Source organism: Hemiscyllium ocellatum, chromosome 11 (genome assembly GCF_020745735.1).
Source record: "Hemiscyllium ocellatum isolate sHemOce1 chromosome 11, sHemOce1.pat.X.cur, whole genome shotgun sequence".
In the NCBI taxonomy this organism is placed as follows: Eukaryota; Metazoa; Chordata; class Chondrichthyes; order Orectolobiformes; family Hemiscylliidae; genus Hemiscyllium; species Hemiscyllium ocellatum.
This window is the reverse complement of record NC_083411.1, coordinates 48,925,682-48,949,674: the sequence shown is the minus strand read 5'-3', so window position 1 is coordinate 48,949,674 and position 23,993 is coordinate 48,925,682. Positions and strand designations below refer to the sequence as shown.

Below are 23,993 nucleotides of genomic sequence, written 5' to 3'. Positions count from 1 at the left end.
GTGAAATTCATAAAACGGAATTTGGACATTCGTAGAGATTTCAGGGTAAATTTTAATCCACCCCACACAGTGTAAGCATGGAGTTTCACTTGAAAATTGAAGTCCTTTCCGCTATTTTCCAGGTGCATTCCTTATTCCCTATTCTGTCATGCTGGCCCTTGTTGGGATACCATTGTTTTTCTGAGTGTTCCTTTGGTCAGTTTGCCAGCCTTGGGCCTGTTGCAGTGTGGAGGGCTGTGCCTATGTTACAAGGTGAATGTTTATTTTATCGATACAGTCACAGCAAATTTCGGAAAAGTAATAGTGTTGATTTAATAAATAATAATAAACCTCCCTTATCTGACAAAGGTTAAAGCCTAGCTTGTGAAGTAATGTTGCACTCTGATCTGCCATACACGTTATTAGATGTGGTACATGCTGTCTATTGGTTTTGGCTCATAGTTTGTCAGGTTTTTTTATAAAAATGATGAATTGAAACCCAGGATTCGGGACCTAACACAGCAGAGTGACATCATTGGTAAGGCATAAGTTCATTGGTTGATAATAGCTACTAACATGACTGTTATTGGCTACTTTCAGGTTGAAGGTAAATAAGGGAAATATTTAAGGTTACAAATTAAAAGATCAGTTGGAATTTTTTGAAAAAAATCAAATTAAGAACTTTTTAAATAAAATCGAGATGCAGGGCTAGGCAATATCTTGTAACTGCCTGAAATTGGAGTTGATGGACCCTACTGAGGAGCTGAAAATGTATTGCTGGAAAAGCGCAGCAGGTCAGGCTGCATCCAAGGAGCAGGAGAATCGACGTTTCGAGCATGAGCCCTTCTTCAGGAATGAGAAGAGTGTGCCAAGCAGGCTAAGATAAAAGGTAGGGAGGAGGGACTTGGGGAGGGGTGTTGGAAGTGCGATAGATGGAAGGAGGTTAAGGTGAGGGTGATAGGTTGGAGTGGGGTTGTGGCGGAGAGGTCAGGAAGAAGATTGCAGGTTAGGAAGGTGGCTGAGTTCGAGGGTTGGGACTGAGACAAGGTGGGGGAGGGAAATGAGGAAACTGGAGAAGTCTGAGTTCATCCCTTATGGTTGGAGGGTCCCTAGGCAGAAGATGAGGCACTCTTCCTCCAGCCATCGTGTTGCTATGGTCGGTTGATGGAGGAGTCCAAGGACCTGCATGTCCTTGGCGGAGTGGGAGGGGGAGATGAAGTGTTGAGCCACGGGGTGGTTGGATTGGTTGGTCCGGGTGTCCCAGAGGTGTTCTCTGAAATGTTCCGCAAGTAGCGGCCTGTCTCCCCAATATAGAGGAGGCCACATCAGGTGCAGCGGATGCAGCAAATGATGTGTGTGGAGGTGCAGGTGAATTTGTGGCAGATATGGAAGGATCCCTTGGGGCCTTGAAGGGAAGTAAGGGGGGAGGTGTAGGTGCAAGTTTTGCATTCTTGCAGTTGCAGGGGAAAGTACTGGGAGTGGAGGTTGGGTTGGTGGGGGGCGTGGACCTGACAAGGGAGTCACGGAGGGAGTGGTCTTTTCGGAACGCTGATAGGGAGGGGGAGGGAAATATATCCCTGGTGGTAGGGTCCGTTTGGAGGTGGCGGAAATGATGACGGATGATATGAGGTTCAATGTGACCACATCTGTGACAAGTGTTGGTTTCTCTTGTGTATGACCTGTCCTTCTTTGTGTGTGGCTGCATCAAGCTGTGTGTAGCTCCTCAGTACACAAACACTAAATCTGACTATGTACTGAGGTTCTACTTGTCCCTGGTGTTGTGAAGGATGGGACTGGTCTTGTTGCTGCAGACTGCTCCAAGGAATTTGACTGTTCCATATCGCCTGTCCTTTGTGAAGAATTTCAAAACACTTTTCACCACAGGTCTATTAGGAAGAGGTCAGTATGTAACATCCTCAAGACCCTGTGGGAAAAGGACAAGTTAGTCAGCAGACTGTCAAAGTCATTTCGCAGAATGCCTCATCGCCAGAATTTTCAAACAAGCACCATGACATCACTTGGCTCATGGTGAGAAGGGCAGTACCTGTGAAATTCTTCTTGTACGCCTGGATTGTCTGCGCCACTGCATGTTGCCTACAAAGCGGTTTAAGGAGGGGGAGTTTGTGACTGTCTCACATCTCCTGCTGGAATATGCCTTTGCAAAGAGAGACTGGAGAGAGATGCCACAACTGTGTCACTCGCCCATCTCCACTGACTTGCAGCTGTCTGCACTGGACCCGCTGTTATAGGAGTCACCATTCTTCAGGTGCCATCTCATCACTGCTGGGCCCATTTCAATGCTGCCTCCAATACTGGGTAGACTGTTGGGCCCCACAACCAGGAGTTCCCACTCCGGGCCTCCCGTGATTCCAGCCAGGAGTCTCCTGCTCCGCTGATGCCTTGGTGACACCAGGTGTCCCCGCTCTGGGCCTACTGCGAGCCGGAGTGCCTCATTCCACTGACAGGCCAGTCTGCTGGTGTGCCAAGATTCCCACTCCAGCCACCGTCCTCCAATATGCCAGCACTGGCACCTTAAAGAGTCCATCACCTCCGTCTCCGATTGCTGGAGGAGCAGGGGAATGTCCTTGCTACCATCACTGCCACCTCCAATTACCGGAAGGCTGTCACCACTCCGTGTAAAGCCTGCTCTTGTTGCCTCTGACCAACCCACCAAAGAAACGAGAAATGAAAAGAAAAAAAATCAAGAGAGAGCAGAAATTAAAAGATTTTTAAAACGTAGATGGAAGTGGATGAGCTCTAGATAAGAGTCTGCATGCAGCCCTGCTACACTGTCGCCATCTTGGAAAATTGAGGGTTTGCAGAGCAAAAATGACCCTGACGAGAGTTATGTCCAGGCCTCCCAGCAGCAGTCAGGATATGGGTCAGAAAATAAATCAGGAGGTAGAAAAGGCATGTAAAAAATGATGCACAATTGCAGTAATCATGGGAGTCTTCAATATACAACTGGACGAGGAAAATCAGGTTGGTAGGGGATCCAATAAAAAAGGGATTTGCAGACTGTCTACAAGGTGATTTGTTCGAGCAACTTGTGATAGAGCCCTCCAGGGGACAGGCAATTCTGGATTTGGTGCTGTGTAATGAGGTAAACTCGATTAAGGAGCTTAAGGTGAATGATCCATCGGGGGCAGTGGCCATAATATGATAAAATTCACCCTTCAGTTTGAAATGGAAGAGCAGGAATCTGGTGTAAGATCTTTACAATTGAGTCAATGCAACCAGAAAGCCATGAGGGAGGGGCTGACCTGAGTTGATTGGAAGGGGACCATAACAGGGAGGACGGTAGAGCAGCAATAGCAGGAGTTTCTGGAGGTAGTTTGAGGGGCAAAACAGAAATTCATCCCAAGGAAGAAGAAACATAGTAAAGGGAGGATGAGGCAACCACGGCAGACAAGGGAAGTCAGGAATAGCATCAAATCAAAAGGAAAAGCATCCAATGTGGTGAAAATTAGTGGGAAGTCTGGAAATTTGGAGGCAGTTAAAAACTAGCAGAGGATACTTACAAAAGCAATAAGGGGGAAGAAGATGAAATCTGACGATAAGCAGATTGTAATATAAAAGAAGATTGCAAGAGTTGCTTTAGATGCATAAAAGGTCAGAAAGAGGTGAGAGTGGACATTGGACCATTAGAAAATGAGGCTGGGGAAGTAGTAATGGGGAACAAAGAAATGGTGAAGAAAGTGAATAGGGACTTTGCATCAGTCTTCACTGGTGGAAGGCACCATTAGTGTGCCAGGATGTCAAGAGTCAGGAGGCAGAGGTGAGTGTAGGGGCCATTCCTGTGGGGAAGGTGCTGGGGAAGCTGCAAGGTCTGTAGGTGAGTAATTCAGCTGGGTCAGATGGACTACACCCCAGAATCCTGAAGGTGATAGCTGAGGAGATTGTACAGGCATTGTTGGTGAACATTCAGGAATCACTGGAGTCAAGGAAGTTGCCAGACAACTGGAAAATGGTTAATGTAACATCCCTGTTTCGGAAGGTATGGAGGCAGAAGGGAGGAAACTATAAGCCGGTTAGTCTGACCTTGATCATTTATAAGATTTTACAGTCCATTATTAAGGATGAGATTGTGGAGGGTTTGGAAGTGCATGGTAAAGTAGGGCTGAGTTAGCACAGCTTCATCGAGGGTAGGTCATGTCTGACAAGTTTGTTAGAATTCTTTAAGGTGGTAATGAGCAGGTTAGACGAAGGAGAACCAATGGATGTGATCTATTTGAATTTCCAGAAGGCCTAAAATCAGGAGCCATGTATGAAGCTGCTAAATGGGATAAGAGCCGGTGGTGTTAGGGGCAAGGTCCTGACATGGTTAGATTAGTGTGGAAATAGGCCCTTTGGCCCAACAAGTCTACACTGACCCTCCAAACAGTAACCCATCCAGACATGGATAGAGGATTGGCTGACTGGCAGAGGGCAGAGATTAGGGATAAATCCACCAGTTCCACAAGGACTGTTGGGACCACAACATTATACATTAACAATCTGGACAAAGGGACTGGGGGCATCGTTGCTACGTTTGCAGTTGTCGCAAAGATTGGTAGAGGGACAGGAGGGCTGAGGAAGTGGGAAGGCTGCAGAAGTACTTACAGTAGTGAGGAGAGTGGGCAAAGAAATGGCAGATGGAATACAGGATGGGAAATTGTGAGAGTTATGCAATTTGGTAAGAAGAATAGAAACAAAGACTATTTTCAAATTGGGGAAAGGCTTTGGAAAACCGAAACATAAAGGGTAGTTTAGGATTCCCTTAAAGTTAACATGCAGGTTCAGTTGGCAGGTAGGAAGGCAAATACAGCGTTAACATTCATTTCAAGAGGGTTAGGATATAAGAGCAGAGATGTGCTACTGAGGTTCTATAAGGCTCTGGTCAGACGGCATTTGAAATATATGAAAATGTTTGGACCCCATGTCTCAGAGAGGATGTTCTGACCTTGGAGGGGTCCAGAGGAGGTTTACAAGAATGATCCCAGGGATGAAGGGATTGTCAAATGAGGAACAGTTAAGGACTCAAAGGAGCCGAGGAGGATTTACAGAATAATGACATTTACAGAATAATGACATTTACAGAATAATGAATGGTCTGAATAGAGTAAACCTGGAGAAGATGTTTCCACTAGTAGGAGAGACTGGGACATGAGGGAACAGCCTCAAGCTGAAGGGACAACTCATCAGAACTGAGATTAAGAGGAATGTCCACAGCCAGAGGGTGGTGACTGTGGAACTCATTGATGCAGCAGGTTGTGGAGGCCAAGTCATTGAGTATACTCAAGACAGAGATAGATAGCTTCTTGGTGGTAAGGGGTTCAAGAGTTATGGGGAGAACTCAAGAGAATGAGGTTCAAAGACATATCAGCCATGACTGAATGGCAGAGCAGACTCAGTGGGATGAATGGCCTAATTCTGCTCCTATATCTTATGACCTTATGGCCTAAGACTGGGCATGTGTGATTATCACCACTCACAATGATAATGGTGTCCTAAAGAATTAGTGAGAGGGCAAATAAAGGTGAAGACAAGGAGCATCATTCTTGTAATCTAGACAAAGAACTATAACATAATTAACATTTCCTGTTTAATACAAAAAGCCTTTGAAATCTTTACTGTTGGACACTGAATGTTGAAGCAGCCAACATTATCGATTGAACAAAACCGATATTTCCCCAAAGGTGTGGTCAGCCAGGGCAGTCTCCCTGTTCTGTCCTGTGCTCACTGAAAGAAAATCCAATTTGGTTGAATGACCAGCCAAATGCATGTCAAATACATTATTTTAAATCAATAATTCACAAACCAGACTCCCCTGTTCTTTCTTCTGTTTTCAGGTGTGGGGATTGCTATGATGCTTCTGATTACAATGTCCAACATTTTGTACAACTGCATCGTTGGCTACAGTCTATACTACCTGTTTGCTTCCTTCCAATCACCCCTACCATGGGCAGACTGCTTCAGTTGGTGGGGAGCAGATGAAACATGCAGCAGGACCCCCAAAGGTACAGTGTTAGCTTCTACTGGGGAAAGTGTACACACTGACTGTTCATTGTTCATTCTGTCAGTCTGAGTGAGGGAGAGAGATGAACAATAGTTTCAGTGACCATCCTCATTGTGGCCATACAGCAGAAAGACTCGGATAGAAAGCAGCAGCAGGAATCATGGCACTGAGTCACTGGAATAGCAGGACAGTCAGTCAGAAATAAATAGTGAAACATCAGAATTTAACAGTCTTTCACATGTCTCACGTTTACTTTCACCTTGTCAATAAGTCTGTGTTGTGTTCTTTCTGACTGCGTTCATTGTTTGTATCTCTCTCCATCCCTGTATTGTGTCTCACACTGACTCCCTTCTCTGTCTATTACTGTGTTTTTTGCAGCTATCATTTTCTTAACTTATTCTCTTTCTCTGAGTTTTTCCAAATATCGATCATCTCACATATATTTCTTACACAGTCTGACTCTAAGACACACAGAGTTTTTGTTGCAATTATTTAAATGTCTCATCTCTTTAATTTCATCTCATCTTCCACAATAACACTATTTAACTCAGGATGTCTCATGCCACTATCAAAGGTTCATGTTGTGTGAATTGACAAGACTTAATGTGAAATCTTGATGTGAGTCAAGTTGAAATTTCTGAAACAGAGGACAAAATACTTCAGCTTTGAAAGAAAATCTACTTTTAAATAAACTGGGATTGTGGGTGTTCCCCTGACCATACTGTACAGACTGGGGCTGTGGGTGATCCTGGACATCAACTACAGTCTGCACAATATGGTGATAAATCACCCACAGTCCCAGTCTGTACAATACAGACAGGGGTCACCCACAGTCCCAGTCTGTACAATACTGTCAGGGATCACCCACAGTCCCAGAGTGTATAATACAGTCAGGGATCATCCACAGTCCCAGTCTGTACAATACAGTCAGGGATCACCACAGTCCCAGTCTGTACAATACTATCAGGGATCATCCACAGTGCCAGTCTGTACAATACAGTCAGGGATCACCCACAGTCCAGTCTGTACAATACAGTCAGGGATCACCCACAGTCGCAGTCTGTACAATACAGCCAGGGATCACCCACAGTCCTAGTCTGTACAATACAGTCAGGGATACACCTACAGTCCCAGTCTGTACAATACAGTCAGGGATCATCCACAGTCCCAGTCTGTACAATACTGTCAGGGATACACCTACAGTCCCAGTCTGTACAATACAGTCAGAGATCATCCACAGTCCCAGTCTGTACAATACAGTCAGGGATACACCCACAGTCCTCGTCTGTACAATGCGGTCAGGGGTCACCTACAGTCCCAGTCTGTACAATACAGTCAGGGATCACCCACAGTCCGAGTCCGTACAATACAGTCAGGGATCACCCACAGTCCCAGCCTGTATAATACAGTCAGGGATACACCCACAGTCGCAGCCTGTACAATACAGTCAGGGATCATCCACAGTCCCAGTCTGTACAATATACTCAGGGATCACCCATAGTCCCAGTCTGTACAATACAGTCAAGGATCACCCACAATACCAGCCTGGACAATAAAGTCAGGGATCACCCACAGTCCCAGTCTGTACAATACAGTCAGGGATCACTCACAGTCCCAGTCTGTACAATACAGTCAGGAATCACCCACAGTCCCAGAGTGTACAATACTGTCAGGGATCACCCACAGTGCCAGTCTGTACAGTCAGGGAACACCTACAGTCCCAGAGTGTACAATACTGTCAGGGATCATCCACAGTGCCAGTCTGTACAATACAGTCAGGGATCACCCACAGTCCCAGTCTGTACAATACAGTCAGGGATACACCCACATTCCCAGTCTGTACTATACAGCCAGGGATCATCCACAGTCCCAGTCTGTACAATACAGTCAGGGATCATCCACAGTCCCAGAGTGTACAATACTGTCAGAGATCACCCACAGTCCCAGAGTGTACAATACTGTCAGAGATCACCCACAGTCCCAGAGTGTACAATACAGTCAGGGATCACCCACAGTCCCAGTCTGTACAATACTGTCAGAGATCACCCACAGTCCCAGTCTGTACAATACAGTCAGGGATACACCCACATTCCCAGTCTGTACTATACAGCCAGGGATACACCCACAGTCCCAGTCTGTACAATACTGTCAGGGATCACCCACAGTCCCAGAGTGTACAATACAGTCAGGAATCACCCACAGTCCCAGAGTGTACAATACTGTCAGGGATCACCTACAGTCCCAGAGTGTACAATACTGTCAGGGATCATCCACAGTGCCAGTCTGTACAATACAGTCAGGGATCACCCACAGTCCCAGTCTGTACAATACAGTCAGGGATCATCCACAGTGCCAGTCTGTACAATACAGTCAGGGATCACTCACAGTCCCAGAGTGTACAATACAGTCAGGGATCATCCACAGTCCCAGAGTGTACAATACTGTCAGAGATCACCCACAGTCCCAGAGTGTACAATACAGTCAGGGATCACCCACAGTCCCAGTCTGTACAATACTGTCAGAGATCACCCACAGTCCCAGTCTGTACAATACAGTCAGGGATACACCCACATTCCCAGTCTGTACTATACAGCCAGGGATCATCCACAGTCCCAGTCTGTACAATATAGTCAGGGATCACCCACAGTCCCAGAGTGTACAATACAGTCAGGGATACACCCACAGTTCCAGTCTGTACAATACTGTCAGGGATCACCCACAGTCCCAGAGTGTACAATGCAGTCAGGGATCATCCAAGTCCTGTATTTTTGCATTGAAGAGCTTCATATCTTTATTCCAAAAAAAAACTCTCAAAATTTTAGGACATTTCCATTATCCAATATTCCAGAAGAATAGAACTCAGTTTTTCTCTGCCTCAGACGAAGTGATGGAAGCTGGTACAATTAAAACATTTAAAAGTTAGCTGGATGTGTATATGAATGTGAAGGGTTGAGATGGATACGGGCCAAATGTTGGCAAATTGGACTAGATTAATTTCAGATATGTTTTTTAGCATGGACAAGTTGGACTGAAAGGTCTGTTCCTGTGCTGTACATCTCTCTGACTCGATGACTCTTGATGTTATTTGTTCCATTTAGTATTTCAAAATCCGTGACACAGTCATCTTTTTAGTTTTTAATTTATAAAGAATAGAATCATTGTCTGTCTAATACCATACAGTTAGGGACATCCATCAACACCCAGAAGACATGGATTTCCCATTATACACCCACAGAATTCAGTGATGGAAGTCCTTATCTCCATAGGCTAGGACTCATTCAAGTAGCGATTGATTCCTACATCTTCTACTACAGAATTTGGAATGTTACATCTTGCCAAAAATAATTCAGATATGAAGAAGTTATTTTTGAGCTAAAATTACAATGTAATTTTTGAAAACAGTTGTTTCATCTTATCCTTGAGATTTATGTTATTTGAAATTTCATTTTTACATTGCTAGTTTCTGAAAGTGAATTGATAAGAGTACATTCAACAATGTGGTTCATCTGGGCTCAGAGTAATTATTGATGTCCGTAAGATCATAAGACCATAAGATATAGAAGCAGAATTAAGCCAATTGTCCCATCAGGTATGCTCCACTATTCGATCATCACTGATATGTTTCTCAAACTCATTCTTCTGCCTTCTCCCTGTAATGCTTGATCACCTTACCAATTAAGAACTATTTAATCTCTGCCTTAAATTCACCCAATGACTTGGCCTCCACAGCCCTCTGTAGCAATGAGTTCCATAGATTCATCACTCTCTGGCTGAAGAAATTTCTCCTCACCTCAGTTCAAAAGGGTTATCCCTCCACTCTGAGACTGTGCCCTGGGATCCTGGCCTCTCCTATGCATGGAAACAACTTCTCCACATCTACTCTATCCAGGCCTGTCAGTATTCTTAAAATTTCACTGAGATACACCCTCAAGGAAAGACACAGAGTCCTCAACTGCTCATCATGTGATAAGCCCTTCATCCCCAGGATCATTCTTGTAAACCTCCTCTGAATCTCTTCCAATGCCAGCACATCCTTCCTTAGATACAGGGCACAAAACTGCTCACAATATTCCAAATGAGGCCTGACCAAAGCTTTACACAGACTCTACAGTACATCCCTGTTCTTGAGTTCTAGCTCTCTTGAAGTGAGTTGCATTTGCCTTCATAACTGCCAATGAAACTTGCATGTTAACCTTAAGGGAATCCTGAACCAAGACTCTCAAGACCATGTGTACTTCAGATTTCTGAAGCCTTTCCCCATTTAGAAAATAGTCTATGCTTCTATTCTTCCTACCAAAGTGCACTTCCTCACACTTTTCCACATTGTATTCATCTGCCACTTCTTTGCCCACTCTCTTAATCTCTGTAAGCCTTCTATAACCTCCTCACTTCCTCACCACTACCTGTCCCTTCACTTCGCTTGTCTCATCTGCAAACTTAGCAACAATGCCCTTAGCTCCTTCATCCAGATTGTTAATGTATAATGTGAAGGTCCCAACACTGATACCTGCAGAACTCCACTAGTCACCGGCTGCAATACCCAAAAAAGCCCCTTTATCACCACTCTCTATCTTCTGCCAGGCAGCCAATCCTCTATCCATGCCAGTACTATGCCCCAAATGCCATGTGCTCTTATCTTATTTAACAGCATCCTGCTTCAGTCACCAATCAGCTGAAAGGCTTTTAAAATTAAATGCATCATAAAGTAAATATAAATGCATTCTTTTTGTGTGTAACCAAAGCTAGAGAAGGAGATCTTCTTTATGAAAATCCTCCACCTCACTAAGAAAGCTTCAGTACAATCAATAATTAACAATCTGCTCTGAAAACCCTGCACATAGCTTCACAGCTGTGACACCCTGCCCCCAACTTCCTCTGGAAATGTGATATCACCCCCAGTTCTCTGCCGATATGAAACTTGTCCTCACCCTCCCATTCACTGTTACCATTGGACTCCATCCCCCTCCACCAATGTTGTTGCTACTGGAACCGACCAACAAGACTGCTCCCTTCCCCGCAAAAATTCTCCTATCATCCTCAAGCTGCCCTCAACACTGGACTATTTAGCAAACTCCATTGGTATCCTGCACCATGACATCTTACCCACTTGGCACCCTACACCTCCTCAGCTGGTACCTTATCCACCTGGCAACCTGTCACCCTGCTCCTATCCACATGGAATTTTACATAGCTCTCGATTTGCATATCTGCACCCTACCTACATGCACCCTATTTAGCTGGCACCCTTTTCCTATCAGTTTAGCACCTTCCCTTCCCTGCACCCTAACACACATTTATGTTATGAACTTCCTGTTTGACAGCAGCTGTCAGGAACATTAAAATGTGAGAAGACAGCAGTTGTGAAAAGGGGTTTTGCTTTCCCCTGGCAGGCTCTGTGCTGTGAAAGCACTGTCAGATTGAAAATGTGGCTCCCCATTTCTGAGAGAGCCCTGAGTTGAATCTACCGCTCAGAACTGTGGAGCTCCATTCAATCATTTTGTAAAACAAGGAGTGGTGTAGCAAGGTATGTGAGACTCCCTTCCCTGGATAATCCAGCCCATTATAATCCTTTAAGTCTTCTCCAATAACTACTAGTGAATACTTTTGAAGTAACTTTTTATATACTGTACCATTTTAATTTAGTTTTCTAATTACTTTTATGCAGACTTTTATCCAACAAGAGATTAAGCAGATTGAGCACCAGAGCAGGACTGTGCTGAGAGTGAGTGCACGGACTGTACCTCTGTGTTCTGATCTATGCATAACCTTACCCATGTAATCAAAAGGATTAACTAATTCAGTCAGAGTGAAACAGTGACCCTGGTTATATTGAAATGGAATGCAAAATTGATGTATAATACTGAAACATATTTTCCAGAGACTCTCTGCAATCTCACTCTGACTGATGGATATTTTGAAATCGTTAATATAACACAGCTGCAGGAAAACAATGGATCTTGTCCAAATGGATCAGAAATCTCCAATCCTCACCAGGGCCTGAGTGAGCAATACTGGGAGTAAGTACCTTGCTGCAGACAGCTGCACCAATAACCTACACAGCTGGGCCAGTAACTCCTCTTGGGTTGGTTAGTTTGTTTATATGTGTTTAATGAGAGAGAAGTTGTTTCATTTTGATTGAGGTATTATTTACATTGCACACTTGTTACAAAATGGCATCATGGGAAGGAAACTTTTACTATTTAATATTCCTCTGGTTTCTAAGCATTGTAACTTTGACAATATTTAGAAAGCAAAACACTTTTCTTTGTTTTCTTGCTCTTCAAGGATAATATTCATGACCAGAATGCTTAAACATGAAATGGTTAGAATCATGTGTGACTGATGTTCATTTCTCTGCTTTTAATTGTCATAAGTTATTATTTTAACACACAGTCCTGGGACTGGATTTAGATTAACTGTCTGGAGGTAGATACCATGTGTAGGAAGATGAAGGAGCTGAATTCATTGGAAGACATAGTGACTAAACCAGATAGGTTTCACAGTGCATTGTGAAGCAGTCAGTGAAACATTGTCAGAAACTCTTTCACATCAAATCAGCTGCAGGGAATCTCATCAACTTGTTTGAACAAAGCTTTACATTGAAAAATATCAATACACACGAGGAAAAAAATGTCATACAGAATATCAAACTTCACATTTATTTCTGAGTGCAAGAATCAAAGCTTCTATAAATCAAAAATTAATTTAGATATTACACAACTCTGTTTGTTAAATACATTAATGCACTATGTCTAAAAACATCTGTGTGTAATGAAGAGTGTCCTAACTTACTACATGTTTTTGTTCTTATTTTCTGTAGTAAAGCAGTTTTACGCCGTTCCAGTTCAATGGATGAGACTGGGGAGGTAATCTGGTATTTAGCCCTCTGTCTGCTTCTTGCCTGGCTAATAGTTGGGGCAGCATTATCAAAAGGAATCAAATCTTCAGGAAAGGTAAATGATTGGTGATAAATAGAGTTAAAACTCGTGACAAAGTAACAGTAAAGCGAGAAACGATAAATAATTTGTGAAGTGTCTGGTTTATCTCCCAGGTGATGTTAACAGTGTCTCTATGGGAAATGGGAGATTCATAATTCATCAACACTTCAGGCCTGAGGGAGATCTGAAGAACGTTCTCCTGAGGGAAAGAACAGCAACTTCCCCAAACCCCTGCAATGTGTCCCTCATTCTAAGGGTTCACTCACTGACACTGGAATTCTGGGTGAATTTCCAATTGCTGTGGAAGGCTGAGGAAGGATCGGGGGTTGGGGGGATGGGCGGGGGGGGGGGGGTAGTGGTGGCGGTGATGGGGAAGGATTGAACACGATAGGATCAGGATTTTATTTGAGTGAAATGAGATTTGTCTGGACATGAGGATGGGACTGAGACCTGAGGAACAATCATTAGGTAAAAACAATAAAATGCTGGTAATGCTCAACAGCTTATGAAGCACCTGTCAAGACAAACCGAGCTAATCTTTCACTTCCATGGACTTTCATCTGACCGAGAGAAATAAATAGCAGTTTAAGAGGTTTCTTAAGACAATGGACATGGGGAATATGGTTCGGTGAATAAAAGGAAGATTCTGTGATAGGTTGGAGGACAACAGAGGTTAACTAACAAAGCTCTGACCTTCATCCCCGTTGTATTGTTGGATAGGTTCCAAACCAAAGAGAAAATGTAATTTTAAGGCTGTTAGAAGAATCACAACATGTGACATTCCAGTGTAATGTGCCTTTAGTAGTTATTAATGTTGAAGGAATATGTTGTAACAGCTGTGGGTGGAATCTGTTAGTGACATGAGCAGCCTGTGCTCAGGTGAGATTTAATGCAGAATCAGGTGAGAAATCTCATAAGGTCCAACTTGACGTCAGGAACAACTTGCTGTGTCTTTTATGTACCTACCCAGTGAGGAGGTGAGCTTCTTGGGTAAGAATTAACTTTGAGTAAAAAGTGAGGTTTGCAGATGCTGGAGATCAGAGCTGAAAATGTGTTGCTGGTTAAAGCACAGCAGGTCAGGCAGCATCCAAGGAACAGGAAATTTGACGTTTCGGGCCAGAGCCCTTCATCAGGAATGAGGAGAGTGTGCCAGGCAGGCTAAGATAAAAGGTAGGGAGGAGGGACTTGGGGCGATGGAGATGTGATAGGTGGAAGGAGATCAAGGTGAGGGTGATGGGCCGGAGTGGGGTGGGGGCGGAGAGGTCAGGAAGAAGATTGCAGGTTAGGAGGGCAGTGCTGAGTTTGAGGGAATCGACTGAGACAAGGTGGGGGGAGGGGAAATGAGGAAACTGGAGAAATCTTATCTTCACGATCTTTATCTTCACGATGGACATCCAGTCCCTGTACACCTCCATCCCCCATCACGAAGGACTCAAAGCCCTCCGCTTCTTCCTTTCCCGCCGCACCAACCAGTAACCTTCCACTGACACCCTCCTTCGACTGACTGAACTGGTCCTCACCTTGAATAACTTCTCTTTCCAATCCTCCCACTTCCTCCAAACTAAAGGAGTTGCCATGGGCACCCGCATGGGCCCCAGCTATGCCTGTCCCTTCATAGGATATGTGGAACAGTCCATCTTCCGCAACTACACTGGCACCACCCCCCACTTTTCCTCCGCTACATCGATGACTGTATCGGTGCTGCCTCATGCTCCCACGAGGAGGTTGAACAGTTCATCAACTTTACCAACACCTTCCATCCCGACCTCAAATTCACCTGGACTGTCTCAGACTCCTCCCTCCCCTTCCTAGACCTTTCCATTTCTATCTCGGGCGACCGACTCAACACAGACATCTACTATAAACTGACTGACTCCCACAGCTACCTGGACTACACCTCCTCCCACCCTGCCCCCTGTAAAAACGCCATCCCATATTCCCAATTCCTTCATCTCCTCCGCATCTGCTCCCAGGAGGACCAGTTCCAATACCATACAGCCCAGATGGCCTCCTTCTTCAAGGACCGTAGATTCCCCCCGGACGTGATCGACGATGCCCTCCACAGCATCTCCTCCACTCCCGCTCTTCTGCCCTTGAGCCCCGCCCCTCCAACCACCACCAAGACAGAACCCCACTGGTTCTCACCTACCACCCCACCAACCTCCGTATACAGCGTATCATCCGCCGTCATTTCCGCCACCTCCAAACGGACCCCACCACCAGGGATATATTTCCCTCCCCTCCCCTATCAGCGTTCCGCAAGGACCACTCCCTTCATGACTCCCTCGTCAGGTCCACACCCCCCACCAACCCAACCTCCACTCCCGGCACCTTCCCCTGCAACCGCAGGAAATGCAAACCTTGCGCCCACACCTCCTCCCTTACTTCTCTCCAAGGCCCCAAGGGATCCTTCCATATCCACCACAAATTCACCTGCACCTCCACATACATCATCTATTGCATCCGCTGCACCCGATGTGGCCTCTTCTATATTGGGGAGATGGGCCGCCTACTTGCGGAACACTTCAGGGAACACCTCTGGGACGCCCGGACCAACCAACCCAACCACCCCGTGGCTCAACACTTTAACTCTCCCTCCCACTCCACCGAGGACATGCAGGTCCTTGGACTCCTCCATCGCCAGAACATAACAACACGACGGTTGGAGGAAGAGCGCCTCATCTTCCGCCTGGGAACCCTCCAACCACAAGGGATGAACTCAGATTTCTCCAGTTTCCTCATTTCCCCTCCCCCCACCTTGTCTCAGTCGATTCCCTCGAACTCAGCACTGCCCTCCTCAGCTGCAATCTTCTTCCTGACCTCTCCGCCCCCACCCCACTCCGGCCTATCACCCTCACCTTGACCTCCTTCCACCTATCACATCTCCATCGCCCCTCCCCCAAGTCCCTCCTCCCTACCTTTTATCTTAGCCTGCCTGGCACACTCTCCTCATTCCTGATGAAGGGCTCTGGCCCGAAACGTCAAATTTCCTGTTCCTTGGATGCTGCCTGACCTGCTGTGCTTTAACCAGCAACACATTTTCACCTAAGAATTACCTTTAACTGATTCTTTTCATTGTGTAATTTCTGTTATTATGTCTGAAGACCTGTGTCCCCTTAAGAAGGGTTCGAGATCGGTCAAAGGAATCGACAAATGCGGTCTATTCAAAAAAACAAGGGTCATTAGTTGATTCAGTTAAGGTACCTTGATGCAATTCTATCCAGCAACACAGAGATTGAAGCTTCTGTGTTCTGGGGAAAAGTTGCGCAATTACATTTGAAAATTACACATTATTTACATGTTTTTAAAGAAATAGTACAGTCTTAATTACAAGAAAGACCAATCACATATGATTTACAGCGAATTAATCTAATGATATTTTCTGGGAAAGGGTTCTTAACTACAAAAAAATGTCCAATCAATTGTAATATGGTGATATGATTGAAGACAGTATTTCCTTTAAGAAGGATATCTAATTTACGTAAATTGTCATGCCATGTATTAGTTCAACGTTTGTTCAAATGGTCAATTAATGTATCAGTGTTTATCTTATGAAAACTCTATTGTCCTCATCTTTCAACTGCAAGTTAATTCTGCAAATCAGCAGTATGTTCAGCATTATGATTCACAGGCCATTTTATAGTATTCTTTTAAATCGAGAAACCATTTTGTTGTAATAAAAATCTTCATATTTTGTTGCCTAAATTCAAATTTGAGATCCTCATGTCTATAGGTTTAGCAGTGTTTAAATAAGCACATTATAACAAGGTATCACAAAACAAAGTCTCAACATGCAAACCCTGTGAACTAGATGAAAACGCAATCCATGCGTACATCCTCCATGTTACTATTCCTCTTCAGTTTGTCATCTGTTCCCTTCGATGCATTGATGAGAATCCATTTAATTTGCCATTTGGTTGGATAATATTGTCTTTATTCCAAGGTGAATGATGTATAAAAGTAGGCAAAACTTGCTACAAAGGTACAGCAGCTACTGTTTTGGTCTCCTTAGTTAGGGGGTATATTTGTATTGGAGAAAGTTCAGTGAACATCTTTGTATTAATTCTTTTGAAAATATAAGTTTGAGCCTGTACTCACAGGAATTTAGGAGACCGAGAAATGATCTTCAAAGATTTCGAATGGTCTTAGAAAGCTTGACCTTCTCAGAGAATCTCGAACAGGGAGCACAGTTACAAAATAAGGTTCTCCAAATGAGGTAGAGATGAAGTGGAATTTTTAATCTTTCAAATACTCTTCATCCGAAAGCAGTAGAGGTCAGTTCATTGAATATATTCAAGGCAGAGTTTGACAAATTGTTGATGTACAAGAGAGTCAAAGGTTCTGGAGAGGGCAAGTGTCAGGGTGATCAGGCAGAATCTTATTGCATGGTGGGGCCACATGGCCTTGTACTGCTTCAAGATTTTATTTTCTTCTGTTGTACCAGTAATACAGGAAAATCTAACAAGGTGCTCTCCATGCTAAGGTGGTTTATTTCACTGCGACATTCCCTTACGTGGTTCTGACCATACTCCTGATCCGAGGGGTTACCCTGGAGGGAGCTTCTAAAGGAATTGAATTCTACATCGGAAGCCAGTCAGACTTCTCCAGACTGGCTGATGCTGAGGTAAATACAGCAATATGAATGATTGAGTCTCATTAGTATTTTTAGTTGAATCGATTCGTACCTCAGCACATTTACTTTGTTAGCTTGTCATCATTGATTTAAACTGAAAATGTGTTGCTGAAAAAGCGCAGCAGGTCAGGCAGCATCCAAGGAGCAGGAAAATTGACGTTCCTGAAGAAGGGCTCATGCCCGAATCGTCGATTCTCCTGCTCGTTGGATGCTGCCTGACCTGCTGCACTTTTCCAGCAACACATTTTCAGCTCTGATCTGCAGCATCTGCAGTCCTCACTTTCATCATTGATTTAAAATCAGTGTATTGCTTTTGAGTCCGTAATTCAATTCTTGGAAATTTTTAACAAAGCTTGTGATGAATTCAAAGAGTCAGTTTAAGGTCTATATCATCCTGCCATTAACAGGAAAGAAGGTCAGGGCATCAGCTATGATGGACGAGAGGATCGAAATTGATGAGGAATTATGATAGGGATTGGGATGCAATAGAATTCTTCCTTCATGCCTCCTCCTTTCTGAAATCTTGGAAATGATTTAGGAGTTTCAGGTGAAATACCTCATTGACCTACAAAGCAAATACTGACCCACATTTTGCTGTATCAGGGCAATAGAAAGAGCCACTCTTGATGAGCCTTGTCCTTATCCATTCTATGTCAATGATATTTGGTGCTGCAAGTACCTGGAAGTGGGAGATGGAAATGAAAGAACATTGTCTATATCTGAAATCTACATTGGAGTGAACATTGGAAAGCAACTGATTATATCTTGAACCAGTCAGATTATCGTACTTGGAATATAACAATGCAAGGACTGAGACAGAAAAGGAAGTGTAAGTTTGAGTGGGTGACTTCCAAGCTGTGATTCCATTCTTCCAGTAGGTAGTTTAAGTGCCAGAAATTGTGACTGGCAGTAAGTAAATGCTTGGCATGTCATTAAAAGGCTATTTCAATGTCATGTTTCTTGAAACAAATCTCCGAGGTGATTCAGTCAACAGCATAAGGACAGAAACATCATGGAGCCCAGTGAATGCAAATAGGCAGACTAGGCAATACCACATTTGTGAAGCTGACAGTGTCCTCATGCATACTGGATAATGATGGCTGGAATTTTGTATTCAGTCCAAAGATACAGCAGTCTTTGTGAATAGACAATGGTGAACACTATTTATTGCTTAATTTTTCTGACAGGAATTGGATTTTGATTTCCATTTAAATCATTTAACCATTGTTTACATAATCCTAGAAATTACAGTGTAATTTTACTGGTTCCTGTTGATATTAAGCTACTGTGATATTATCACAATATGAAAGTGATCATTATTTATGGTAAAAGGTGTTCTTTGTTGTTACTTTCACGAAAAGAATGGAATTAACTATGGTCAGTACAATACTGCAAGTGAGTCAGTCACTGAAAACCATGGCTGGTGAAAGAGTATACAGTCACGTCTTCGATAGTGCAATAGTCACGTTCCGTGTGACCCTGCGCTATGCAAGAATCACGCAATACAAGGAGCACTTACAGTGTTGCCGATGTAATCATGTTCTAGCCAACATACCTTTTGAATTTTTGCACTTTAGAAAAGCGTCCCCAATCGTCAATCACGGTACAGGTAATTTGTGTTAATGAAACGTGCATTATACCAGAAAAACCTGTGTCAGATATCCCAGAGGAAATTTAACTGTAAATAATCGACAGTAGTGATGACTGTTCTGTTTAAGGAGAGTTACTGTTGACCAGAGGGAGCTACTTTGCTCAGTTCACCATGGATTAACCACACGAGTTCTCATTATCTTCACAATTAATGTTGTTAATCTGTTGTACATGTTTGTGTTTCATTTCCCTCCAGACATCTATTCTATTTTGTATTTACCAGGTCTGGAAAGATGCTGCGACTCAAATTTTCTTTTCTATCTCAGTGGGTTGGGGCACTTTAGTAGCATTGTTGTCTTACAACAAGTTCTACAATAACTCCTACAGAGATACCACCATTGTCTGTGTTGTTAATTGTGCTACGAGTGTGTTTGTTGGATTTGTCATCTTCTCCATCCTGGGACACATGGCTCACATACAAGATAAGCCCGTTTCAGAGGTTGCCCAGTCAGGTAAACTAGAGCTGTTAAAATTGTCAAGAGTCAGACAGCTTTAATGTTCTCTCTGAAGTGATTCAACCCAACATTCCAGTGATTCCAGTGTCCAGACACAATAATCAATCCTCAGATCCAAACTGATAACCAGGCTCTGAAGACACATTGCCATGATGTTTGGTTTATACTGGACAGGGATTGGAGCTGAATAATGCAATGGTATGCCCAGGGTTGAACCCTAGCTCTTAAAAGTGAGCTTTTGAAATAATCACAGAATAGTAAATCTCAAAAGTACTCAGTTAACATTATAATTCACTGTAAGATTTGTTATTTACCTTAGAATTACATTTCATATGAGCCACATTTTATATTTAAGAAGAAAATTTTGAATGAATTCCATAATATTGTGCTTTTAGGTGAATCAGAGACAGTTTTTATTTATTGACGATTAATTACTGATCATATTATATGCTCAAATATTCAATTTGACAGTAGTACATTTTTAAAAATGTTTAATATAAAGAGCAAGAGACATGGAAATGTTCTGTGCTAAGCCACTTGTATCGGTTGATGATGCTGTGATAAGTAATTAATGACCAGGTAAAGTTACAATAAAACACAGTTCACACATTCTGATTACTCCAGTAGTCTGAGCACTGAGTGGTTTGACAGCCTGAATGGAGGCAGGAACATAGGAACAGGGGTAGGCCACTCAGTCTGAGTAGTTTGCCTCACTACTCCATGTAATAATGAAGGATCAAACATTTCAATGTTTTTTACTCATTCCATTCCCTGACCTTGTACACCACTGAGAATCAGAAATATATCAATCTCAACCTTAAATCTACTCAAATCTTGACCTCCACAGCCCTCTGTGCTGGACAATTCCAATGTTTCACAACACTCTGAATAAACTAATTTCTTGTCAGCTTGGCCCTCAGTGGCATCCCCCTTAGTTTTAAATTATGGCCACTGGTTTTAGATTCTGCAGACAGAGGAAATATCTTACCTGCAGCTACTCTGTTGTTCTCTTTAACTACGTTGTAAGTTTCAATGCAATTGCCTCTCATTCTACGAAACTCTAGAGAATAAGGCCCAGTTTTCCCAATCTTTCTTCATAGGACAGTTCTACCATTCCAGGAGCAAGTCTGCTGAACATTTGTTGCACTCCCTCTATGCAATGACATTTTTCCTGAGAAAAAGTGACCAAACTGTGCACAGTTTCCAGGTGTGGCCTAACCAAGCTGCTATACAACTGAAACAAGACTTCACTATCCCTGTACTCAAATCCTCTTGCAATAAAGGATGACATTCCATGAGGCTTCCTAATAGCTTGCTGCACACACATGTTAACCCTCAGTGACTTAGCACCAAGGAGACTGAGGTCTCTTTGTACAACTACACTTTACAATCCCCAACCATTTAAGAAACACTCTAAATTATCCGTTCAATTATTTCTCCCCATTCCCTACTCTCCAACACTATTCCCTGCTTTAAAATGCCAGTTTCACCAATATATCAGAGAGATTTTTTTTTGCTTAGATTGCAAATGTCACTCTGAACTCAGTGTTCACTGCTTCTAAATATTATAATTTCTGAATTGAAAGTGATTAATATTACAAATATATAATAACTAATGTTTTTTATTGTAAACACATATCCGCACAACTTTGGTGACATGAATAGTTTTGCAAATGGTGGCTAATATTGGCAACTGTAATAAATGAAATGAAATGAATGTCAACAACAAGTTAATAGCAACGTTCATTATGTCATTTCAATTCTATTCACTGTTCAGGTTTCGGTTTGGTCTTCATTGCCTACCCAGAGGCCCTTGCACAGTTACCGTGGGCACCATTATGGTCTGTTTCATTTTTCTTCATGCTGCTCACTCTGGGAGTTGACACACAGTTTGCAGGTTTAGGTAAAAATGGCATTGCATCACTTAAAAAAATCATTTCTTTTGAAGAAATTATGACAGTGTTGGGCAAAAAAGTGCTGTTGGTGATGTTAGTGGACAAATGCACAACATTTCTTTGTAGCAATTGTTCCCTCATTGTCTGAAAGAAGAATGCAGCTATTTGTCTTAAATGATTAGCACCTGCATCAAAATAAAAATTGGGGAAAAGTTGCATCGGCATCCAAATGATTTCACAATACAATTTGCACTAACAGCGATGGTGAGGGAAGGCATCATAGAAGATCAAAATGTGAGTTGGAGTAAATGAGAGAGATGAGGTTCAGTGTTATTAGTAAGTAAGAACGGAGAGTGTATGAGCAAATATTAAAAGAGAAAGACAAACCAGTAGAACTTATTAGCGAAAGCATGCAGCATTCAGAGTTAAGTTGATGAGCTGACAACACAAATAGAGACCAGTCACACCACCTGGTGAAGATTATTGAAATGTGGTTGCAGGAAGATCAGTACTGGGAGTGAAACGTCCTAGGGTAATGAGTATTCCAAAGGGATAGGCAAGTAGGAATAGGAGGTGGAGCTGTTTTATTGGTTAAGGGAGATATCAAGGTGCATTAAGAAAAGATATTGGCACTACGAACCAAGATGTTGAGTGGAAATAAAAGGCAAGGGAAGAAACCCCTTGGTAGGAATAATTTACAGACTCTCAAACAGTACTTCCAAAGTAGGGCTGAGTATAAATGAGGCAGTAATGAGGGCTTATGAGCCAGCTACAACAGAAATTATGGGTGATTTGTACATAGATATTGATTGGATTCATCAACTTGGCAAGGGTAGTATTGAAGGAAGATTCATAGAGTGTCTGAGGGATTCTTTCTTATGGCAACGTGTCATGGAATCAACTGGCTGCTTCACATTTGGTATTGTGTAATGAGGAAGGATTGGTAAATGACCATGTAGTTAAGGATCATCTTGGAAAGTGTGATCACAACCTTCCATAGTTTCAAATTCAGATGGCAAGAGTGAAGACAGAGTCATATACAGGAGTTTTAATGTTGGCCAAAAGTCATTATACAGGCCTGAGAAAGCAGTTGGCCCTGGGGGACTGAGGAAAAATATTAAAGGAGCAGGACATTTGAAAAATGGTGGCAAATGCTCAATGAGTTACTAAATACCTGTCAATTAAAGTATATTCCTGAGAGGAAAAGGAATTATAGAAAGGTAAAAGATAATCCATGGCTTAACAAGGAGGTCGAGGATAACATAAAGACAAAAACTAGGGCATATCATACTGCAAATGTTTGAGACACTCTGGAGAATCAGGAGATCAATAAAAGGAAACTAGCAAAAACCATAAGCTCTGACACCAAAAGCTTCTATAAGTATATAAAAAGCAAGAGAGTAGTGAAAGTAAATGGTGGCCCTTTAGAGGGTGGAAATGGTGAGGTAATTATGGGAAACTCAGACATGGCAGAGGCACTAAACCAGTATTTTGTGTCTTTTTGCAGTGGAAGATTATAATTTCTTCCCAAAATCTGCAGTTACTATGGCGGAACTCAGTGAAATTACTAGGGAACAGATATTAAGTAAACTGGTGGGATTAAAGGCAGATTAGTCCCCAGGACCTAATGACCTTCACCCTAAGGCAGCAGAGATAGTTGATATATTAGTTACTACATTCCAAAATTTCCTCGATTCTGGAAAGGTGCCAGTGATTTGGAAACACTTTAATGTGAAGCCTGTATTTGAAAAAAGAGATAGGCAAAACGTGGAAAATTGTAGATCAATTAGTTTGACCTCAGTCATGAGGAAGTTGCTGTAGTCAATAATAAGGGAGAGAACTGACCACTTGGAACAACAAAGCTCAATTCCCCAGTGGCAGCATGGTTTCATACAGGACAAGTTGAACTTGACAAAATTGTTGGAATTTCTGAGGATGTAACTATCAAGTTGGATAATGGGGACACAGTGGATGTGTTATATCTAGACCTCTAGAAGACATTGAGAAGGTGCTGCATTAAGACTGATACAAAAGGTTAGACCGGAGGGTGTTTGGGGTAGAGTATTGGTTCAGATAGAGGATTGGTTGACTGACAGAAAGCAGAGGGGCGGGATAAATGGGTCCTTCTGGTGAACTGTAACTATTGGGGTAGCATAGGGTTCAATCCTCTGACATCAACTGTTGACAATCTATATCAATGAGCTGCCGGGAGGGACAGAATGTAACAAAACAAAATTCACAGCTAGAGAATGAACTAGAATCTGGCAGATGGAATTTAACGTGGATAGGTACGAGGTTACATATTTTGGCAAGAATAATGAAAGAGCAAATTATTAATTAAATCAGAAGCAGATTCAAAGTGCCTCAGTGTAGAGGGATCTGGGTGTCCTTGTGTATGAATCACAGAAAGTGGGGATGTAGGGGCTGCATATAATAAGAAAGGCA

At 42.9% G+C, this 23,993-nt stretch overlaps 1 protein-coding gene across 1 annotated transcript in view; it reads left to right on the top strand.

Moving 5' to 3' along the window:
• Positions 1–23,993, top strand: part of LOC132820335 (sodium- and chloride-dependent neutral and basic amino acid transporter B(0+)-like) — a 104,228-nt gene that overhangs the window by 51,632 nt on the left and 28,603 nt on the right. The window contains exons 3-8 of the mRNA XM_060832356.1: positions 5,811–5,978; positions 11,856–11,994; positions 12,798–12,930; positions 17,399–17,539; positions 19,422–19,650; positions 21,431–21,556. Coding sequence (XP_060688339.1) covers positions 5,811–5,978; positions 11,856–11,994; positions 12,798–12,930; positions 17,399–17,539; positions 19,422–19,650; positions 21,431–21,556 — 936 coding nt within the window. The remainder of the gene's footprint in view (positions 1–5,810; positions 5,979–11,855; positions 11,995–12,797; positions 12,931–17,398; positions 17,540–19,421; positions 19,651–21,430; positions 21,557–23,993) is intronic.